General features: G+C 42.3%; 1 protein-coding gene across 4 annotated transcripts in view; it reads left to right on the forward strand.

Annotated features, from left to right (window-relative positions):
- Daw1 (dynein assembly factor with WD repeats 1) overlaps window positions 1-9,088 on the forward strand; it is a 43,584-nt gene that overhangs the window by 19,031 nt on the left and 15,465 nt on the right. For all 4 annotated transcript variants that reach the window (XR_004117964.1, XM_031368186.1, XM_031368187.1 and 1 more), the window contains exons 4-7: window positions 1,408-1,466; window positions 2,404-2,526; window positions 6,496-6,595; window positions 7,805-7,912. Coding sequence is in view for 3 of the 4 variants with exons in the window: in XM_031368186.1 (XP_031224046.1) it covers window positions 1,408-1,466; window positions 2,404-2,526; window positions 6,496-6,595; window positions 7,805-7,912 (390 nt within the window). In the remaining variant the exon portion in view is untranslated. The remainder of the gene's footprint in view (window positions 1-1,407; window positions 1,467-2,403; window positions 2,527-6,495; window positions 6,596-7,804; window positions 7,913-9,088) is intronic.

Raw genomic sequence — 9,088 nt, forward strand, 5'->3', positions numbered from 1 at the left:
CTCTCTCTCTCTCTCTCTCTCTCTGCTTGTTTTTCGAAACAGGGTTTCTCTGTGCAGCCCTGGCTGTCCTGGAACTCACTCTGTAGACCATGTTGGCCTCAAACTCTGAAATCCACCTGCCTCTGCCTCCTGAGTCCTGGCACTAATTGCGTGTGCCACCACTGCTCCAGCTATGTTTACTTTTTTTTTCTTTTTCCTAGAAAAATACTCGTTTGTGGTTTTAGTATTTCACGTGTATTTTGCCAAGACTAGCTCTTCAGTAGGTATTTGTTGGAAGAATGAGTGTCTCTCAAAATACTAACTCTTGAGAAGTTAAGAAGGACTTAAAGTAAATTTACTTCTCCCTTTTTCAGATTATTAAAATGAATTTCTAGTTAGAGCACTTCCAAGAAGTTGTGTTTCATATCAACATTTTCCATTTTCTGCTTTATTGTGAACTAAACTAAAAGCCAGTGAATTATTGACCAAATATGATAGAAGTATGCTTTTTTCTCTATATGTTTCTGAAAAAACTAAAATTATAGCAAATGTATCCATGTAATTACTTAATAACTTTTAAAATTAAATTAAAAATGTTCTAAGATTATTTTCATGTCATACTGAATTATCATTTTGTTTTAGGTATCATAATCATCAACATCATCATCATTATAAAAGCCACATTTCTTATTTAGCAATTTAGCATTCATTGGTTCTACCTGATATAAATATCCAGGTTCTCCTTGGTCTCCATCTAGTCAAGTTCCCAGACTATGAGGCTCTTCATTCTTTATTTTCTCCAGCAGGTGGCACTGTTTTATCACAAATATAAGCTGGGTAACTCATGTAAGAGAACATATTTGATAGCAAAAAGGAAGCTATTCCTAGTTGTAGTTTAGAAGCAGATCTATCTGGTGCTGACTCACCCCAGTTAACCACTCAACCAATCAGCTATTCAATTACTATATTTATTCAGTGACCATCCATTAAATACCCACTAACTGATAGATAAAGGCAGGGGCTCAAAGATAAATGAGACATTTTAGGATTAACATTAATCAATAATGCAGTGTAAAATATATTTGAAACATATTTAAGGTTTTTTTTCTTATGTTCACTGTTCAAACTTCCATTGAAAACCATATGTGGCATGTATAAAACAATGTGCCATGTGGAATCCTCTTCAGTAACCACAAGTCATCTTAGTAGTAAATTTGTATCGACAGAAAGTGAGTCAGTTACTTCTTGCAGTTGTCTGTGGCTACTGAGAGTACAGTTTATCTTTTATTCCTAGTTTGTCTATCTATTGAGGATCTTCCCCATTTACTACATATGGCAAAGAATACATCAAAAGTCACTGGTTGAAGTTCAACTAGATACACTCAACTGGGTGTGAGTCCAAAATAATGCTGTTTTCTTCTGTTGAAGGTTCTCAGAGCACACATATTGCCATTGACCAACGTGGCACTCAACAAAGCAGGCTCCTGGTAAGGTCCCCTTGTTCTTTTCAACTTTTAGCAATTAGGATGAACATTTCTGAGAGTTTCTCGAACAGTTGAGTTTGTTACAGACCGAATGTGCCCATCTCTTGGCTATCCTGACTCTGCTAACTGCGGAGGAGAGATGCAAGCACTTGCTCCCACTTCTCCGACCCAAGTTTTCTATGTGTCTATCTACTTTTGTGTGAGAAGCACCTAGAGTGTGTTACAGCCTACAATAAGAAGACCACGTGGGTGCCTGGCTCGTTGCCTGGCTACGGGAGCTGCCAATTAGGGGCAGCTCTGTGGCTGGCTGGGCTGGGTTGGGTTCAAAGAGGGCCTTTTTCTATCGAGCTTTGTGTTTTGGTATACAATGCCTAGAACCACCAATGCCCTGTTCAGAGACTGCTCTGCTCAGCTTCAGAGCTGAAGGTCTGGTTAGGAAAATTGAGATAAAAGGATGCTTCTCGTATACGGATATGCAAGTATGTGTTATCAGTTCACTGGAATTGCTATAATAAAATAGCCCAGGCCAAACGGCTGTCAAACAGATATGCATTTTTATACTGCAGAACATAATCACAGAGAGTGTAGCGTGGAGGGGAAGAGAGGGTGAATGATAGCGTCCGAAGTTATGACTCAACAACTGGAAGTATCGTCCTAATCGAATTGCAGAATTTGCAGTTTCACAGAAGTCATTATAATGCACATCTTAATTATATAAGAATATAATAGGAATAGATTTATTTTTTTTAAGTCAAATAATTGGAAACCATTCTTTGTTCTGAGTGTATGATTTCCAATATTAAAAGGCACACCAGGGGATAATAAAAGAGTTATCTTGTAGGAAAACAGTAACAAACAGAAAACCAAATCCGAGGCTATCTATGAACACAATGCCTGCCGTGCTCACCACGCACTGCAATGTTCATGTTCCCCATGTTAGCTTTATCACAGGGAGCTACGATCGGACATGTAAGGTGTGGGACACGGCGTCTGGAGAGGAACTGCATACCCTGGAGGGCCACAGGAATGTGGTTTACGCCATAGCCTTCAACAACCCTTACGGGTACGTTCATCCATTCCCTCATCCGCTCACCCCTCCATCAGTCATCCTCCGCCCACCTACTGGTTAGTGAAGGGAAGAAAGGAGGATTGTGATTTCCTGCGCTTCTGCCATGGGAAGTGGTTCTTATTGTATAGGGAACTGTTCTGGCTCTGGGGAGAGTAGCATTCATCTGCCCTATAACATGGCTTCTTTCATTTATAAATGAATATTCAGTCTTTCGGGGCAGAGAGGAAATATGCAAATAGTAATATGCTAAACAGCTGTGCTAAGAAGAGTGGAGGCCCCATTTCAGGCCAACCTCTGGGTACCTGTCTTGGCACACTAACAGCGTCCTCTGGTCTTACCCATCACCCGTTTCAGATGCCCATGACACTATGCGTGTCTGTAGCCTCAAGGCACCCCATCACTGCCTGACGCTTCTGTGGTGAGATTCTGAGCTTCTCAATGGGTAGTTGTGTATCCACAAGCCTGTGCTTTCAACAATCATGCTTGTGGAAATTACCACTGAATCCAATTACACAAAGTATCCTTAGTAATTAAAAAAAAATATTGCCTACACCAATGAGGTATAAAGACGAGAAGAGAGCTGCTGTCTTCTAGGAAAGCAGATAAGGAAAATGTTTGAGAAGTTCCGCCCAAGGGAGGCTGTGGGTAAGACCCAGTCGATTCTGTTCTTCCAGTGGATTTAAATCCTTCAAGCGTCTTGTACTATTTAAAAATTTAAAATATATGTTCAATTTATCCTTTTAATTTGTTTTTAAAACACACACACTTAGAGAGAGAAGAGGGAAAGAGGGAGAGGGAGAGAGGGGAAGGGGGAGAGGAGAGGGAGAAGCCAAGTTGCACATGTGGAAGTCAGAGGACATTTCCCAGGACTCATTTCTCTTCTCTTACTACTGGGTGGTAGTAGGGGGTGGCAGTGGGGAGGGGCCTGAGATCTCAGGTCATCCTGCTGGGCAGCAGGTACCTTTACTCATCAAAGAACCATCTCTCCAATTCTTTCTCATCCCATATCAAAGAAAACAAAGCTAAAAAGCATGAGGATTCAGTCAGATTTTTCAGCACAGGTGGTTAATTTGCCGCCCCGGGGTCAGTTTAATGACTTCCGAGTCCTTGGCTTCCTGTCACAAGGGTGACCCCCTAGTGTTCATATCTGAGGGAAATCTGAAGAGCGTGGCTTCAGTTGTTGCTGTTTTGCTTTGTTTTCATACTTGATCCCTCAAAGTGACTTTTTCTACTAAAGAAGATGTTTGAAGAATCTGAAATCTCAAGTCTCTCTCTCTCTCTCTCTCTCTCTCTCTGCTCTGTCTCTGACTCTGTCTCTGTCTCTGTCTCTCTGTCTCTCTGTCTCTCTCTGTCTCTCCCTCTCTCTCTCTCTCTCTCTCTCTCTCTCTCTCTCTCGTGTGTGTGTGTGTGTGTGTGTGTGTATGTGTGTGTGTGCGCGCTTTAAAAGTTGAAATAAAAAAAAAATAAGTTTGAGATTTATTCTTTCTCTCTTCCTGCAACTAGAACACAGCAGTAAGTACCTGAAGGACTAAGGGGAGGGACCAGGGAGATTTCTCCTGGCTTGGGTGTCTTTAAAGGTGACTCATGTGATGCCCAGCCCTGTCTGAGGACGCCTGATGACTGTACCAGGGGGAGGGAGCAGTACCAGTTTTGGCTTTTAAGCCTCCCCAGCTGCTGTGGAGCCAGTGTGTTTCAGGAGTGACTGCTCCCCACAGGGGGGCACAGGGCTGTGGTCAGCACGTGCTGTGGGGGGCATGCTCTCTCCTGCAGGACTGGATTGTTTACAGGGACTTGTGACCACGAGAGTGGGACAGTGAATGTGGCAAACTGAAGGCCATGGAGGAGGCAGGAGACCATCAGCCCTCACAAGGCATGGAGCCTTCTTTGACAGAGCGGCAGAGGGTGACAATGGAGTCTGTGATATTGTTTGCACTTAAAGTTTTACATCACAGTTAAAACAATCGACATGTGGGTTTCTCCTGCCATCATGTCTTTTAAATCACTCCCCAAACACCTTAAGTATGATGGCACAGTCAGCATAAATGGGCACGATGAACACATTAACTAGTGTAATTAAATTGCAGAGAATTGACTTTGATGCACACGTTTTTACAGTATAATGAAATTTTTATAGTATTTAATTAAATTAACTTGTAGAAATGAAAAAGTATTGAAATCACAAATGATACTGTTTTAATACTGGTGTAATGTTTAATTTTACTAAATGTTCTTTATTGCCTGTTTAACTGGCATGATATTCTTGAGTTTGTGAATACAAGGCAGGCATATATTCTGGTGGTTCTATTAAATTCTACCTATGCCTCTGATGAAAATCCACATGTCAAATTATGAAAAGAGTTGTTCCCTCCTGATGATTTAGTTATGAGCTAAAGTATTGTTTTCTTTAGCACATCATTGCATTTGGGGTTCAGAGCATGAATCTGAGACAGTTATCAAAGAATAAGGTGGAGTGTGCCTAAGGGTGTGTTTGTGTATGTATGTGTGCATCCACACACTCATGTCTAAGTGTGTGTGTGTGCTCACTCAAGTGTTTCTGTGTTTTATAGTGCCAAGGGTAAGTTTTGACTCAATACTATAATTCTTCAATCACTGAACTATAATTATCATTTATGATATGATGTCATAAAGACATATAGAACACAGTTTGTCACTGAATACAAACTGACCCGGAGATAATGACAACTTGAGATTGGTGCGTTTGAAGGGCAGGAAGGATGGCAAAATGGACTGAGATACCTCTCAAGGCTTGGAGCTCATGTTGAGCAGGAGCTGAAAAGCAGTGGAAGTGGAAAATCCCTTGATGCCTTGGAGCCTGATTGGCCTAGAGTGCCTGGACAGTTTGGGGCATTCTGTGGGTGCTCACTAAGACGAGTTGCCCTTGTGCCCTCACAAACTGATCTTTGCTTCATCCTGTCAGCGTGATTACAGGTGCACCGACTGGGTGGCCTGGGACCAGGGGGAAAAGGCAAGACATCAGCGTTAGTCTGGACAAACATAAGTTATGTGCCTGTCCCGAAAACTTAGAACTTTCTTTAGTGTGTGCAATTTGGACTCTCCTGTTCTTACCTCCTCAGAAATACCTCTGTCACCATGTCTAGATGTTTCTTTTTTTTTTTTTTAATTTTAAATTTTAAATTATGTGTATATGTGCATGTGTGCACACGTGTGAGTGTGCATGTAGACATAGTACCTGTGGAGACCAGAAGAGGGCATTGGCATGTCCTAGAACTGAAGTTGTAGGCAGTTGTGAACCACTTGATGGTAGTGGTAGGAACTGGATTCAGATCCTTTTCAAGATCAGGGCATACTCTTAACTCCTGAGCCATCTCTCCAGCCCCAATATATAGCTTTCTCATATGGGTTCTGGGCCTTGAACTCAGGTCTTCCGGCTTGTGCAGCAAGTACTTGGACCAACTGAACCATCTCTTTTGCCCATAGGATTCCAGTCTTCTAGTCTGTTCTCTCCAAATCCCTCTATACACTTGGTGTTGTTTTCTTAAGGAATCACTGAGGTAAACTTCTCACAAATCTTATCAATCATGTGCTTACCTAGGTTTATCTCTGTGACATTTTCCCTTTTATATTTAATGTTACCCTTTTGTATACCTATAACAGAGTTTCTGTCCATACAGCCAAGACTAGATATTATTGGTGTTCATGTAGCTAATTTTCTGGTTACATTGCATTATATTAATTCAACAATTGAAATAAAAAAAATATATTCATACCTATGATGCTACATCTTTAACATCCATACTTATGAATCGATACCCTTAATTACTAGACTTTGATTTTGTTACTTACCAGAGCAAACATGAAATTACTTATTGTTTTAACAGCGCGGTATATGGCTAAGTAGGTTGGTAGCTAGGTACATCTGGTCTTAGTTCAGTGTATCATGCTAGGCGGCTGAATTTGTTTCTAAACTTTGAAAATTTTCAGTGACAAAATTGCCACGGGGTCTTTCGACAAGACCTGTAAACTCTGGAGTGCTGAGACGGGAAAGTGTTACCACACCTTCAGGGGCCACACAGCGGAAATCGTGAGTACACGTGACATCCTGATGCTTTCCCTTTAGGATTTCATCTCAAGAGTGGAGGTCACCTTATATTTTTGGTTGTGAGCCTAGCCTTTAACGGCTGAGCCATCTCTCCAGCCTAAATATAGCTATCTCCTGAGAGGCTCTGATAATACCTGACTAATACAGATGTAGAGGCTCACAGCCATCCATGGAACTGAGTGCAGGGTCCCCAGTGAAGGAATTGGAGAAAAGACCAATGGAGCTGAGGGGTTTACAGCCCCTTAGGACGAATAACAATATGAACTAACTAGTACCCTCAGAGCTCCCAGGGTCTCAACCACCAACCAAGGACTGCACATAGAGGGATCTGATTGTTCAAGCAGCATGTGTATGGTAGAGGATTGCAAAATCGATCATCAATAGGAGGAGAGGACCTCGGCCCTGTGAAGGTTCTGTGCTCCAGTGTAGGGGAATGCCAGGGCCAGAAAGTGGGAGATCGCGGGGTGGCAGGCATGGGGAGGGGGGAGGCAACAGGGGTTTGTTTTTGTTTGTTTTTTTTGTTTTTTGGAGGGGAAACTGGGAATGGAGAAATTCGCATGTAAATAAAGAAAATATCTAAAATTAAAAAAAAAGATATTAAGAAAAAAATAAAGAGCGGAGGTCACTTTTATGTTGGGTATTCAAGCTTCGACTCAGTATTTTGAGTCTGCATGCATCATCCACAGCAGACTAGATGTAATTCTCAGTACTGACGATTTAACCGCTCACAGATATGGTTACAGTAGCATGCATTGCCTACGTAGCCACACAACGCCTGATTGGCATGTTAGTGTGATCGCCAGCCATGCTCTCTGATTTTCTTTTGCTGATCGTTAGAGAATTGACTCAAGGAGGATTGATGAGGTCATCACAGTAGCACGGGGAATGTGTACGCTGATCATTTCGTGCATTTCGAGAGGATTCAGACTTGTACATGTCGTCTAAAACTCAAAATAAATAGCTCTCAATACTGGCATGCCCTTGTCTCCCCTAATCTGTATCCACCCTTATGACAGTGAGATAACGGCACCCGTGGAACACCTGATGGCTCTGGAGAATAAACAGGCTGCTTGGATTAGGAGCAAACTTGGTTGTCACCCACCTTCAGGTTCACGGCACACTCATTCAAGTGTCCACTGTGGGTTTAAGGTTCCAAAGTTCCCTGTTTTTTTTTTTGTGTGTGTGTTGTAGGTATGTTTATCATTCAACCCTCAAAGCACAGTGGTTGCTACTGGAAGTATGGATACGACCGCCAAGATATGGGACATTCAGAATGGAGAGGAAGTGGTCACCCTAGCCGTATGTCCATATTGACAACCATATTGTTGATAAGCCCATATTTTATGCTAATTATTAGTTACATTTTGCTATAAAATGAAGGCTGTTAGAAGAAGTTTTTGAGTCACTGGCTTTTAAACTGTGAGAGATGTTACAGCTGGCTCACTGAATACTGGGACAGAACCAGGTAAAAGTGCTGGAGAAGCCAAAGAGGTTTTGTATTTTTAATTACGTTAACCACATAATCCTAGCACTGCCCCTCTGTCTGGCTGAAAGAGAATGGCTAGGAGCTGTGTTTGGAAGATGCAGAATTGCAAAGCCATTCCAGAAGATTCTTTCTGAGATTATGGTTCATTCTCTTCCTTCTCTTTCATGCTCGGTTTAGAGTTCTGGGTTACACTGAATATGCAGGGTAAGGGACTAGAAGCACAAAGGCCAAAGGCCATGGCCCACAGGGAGGATGCTTGTTACCGCCACATGTCTGACACCCATGTCCCAGGACCCATCACCCTCTGCACCTCATCCCACCTAGTCCAAGTGACCACAACTAAAAACAAGTTAATTTCATTGTTAACTTTTCCTTGTGTCTGTGGTTTCAATGCATTTTTTTTCCTCCTGCTGACTCTGCTTTCCCTCCTTGGCGGACTGAGTTCTGCTCTGCACGTGTGCACCCATCTGCTGTTGGAAAGCATCCATGTGCATGCTGGGTACTCAGCTATGATTCAGCTTGGCAGCAAATCAATTTGTAAATCAGCTGTTAAACTATTTTATTATTTAAAAATATAATCATAGGCTCGGGATACCATGGTGGGTAAAGTCCCTCTGAGTAAGCACGAGACAGTGGGGTTGGATTTCTTGCACTCAAGTACGTGTTGGGTATATAACAGGTTGCGGATGTGTAGAGAGACAGATGGGTCCTGGGCACTTGCTGACCAACCAGCATAGTCCAACAGTCAGTTCTACGTCTTGTGAGAGATTGTCTTAAAAATACTAAATTGGATAGTGATGAGGAAATATATATGAAGTTGACCCCTGGCCTCCACAGAGGCCTCCATAGGTAAGTGTGCCCACATACATGTGCCCATATATGTGCACCACACACATACTTGCATGCACACTTGCATACACACAAGACACACAGAAATACACACACACACACCGAGAGAGAGAGAGAGAGAGAGAGAGAGAGAGAGAGAG

Source organism: Mastomys coucha, unplaced genomic scaffold, assembly GCF_008632895.1.
Source record: "Mastomys coucha isolate ucsf_1 unplaced genomic scaffold, UCSF_Mcou_1 pScaffold14, whole genome shotgun sequence".
Classification (NCBI taxonomy): domain Eukaryota; kingdom Metazoa; phylum Chordata; class Mammalia; order Rodentia; family Muridae; genus Mastomys; species Mastomys coucha.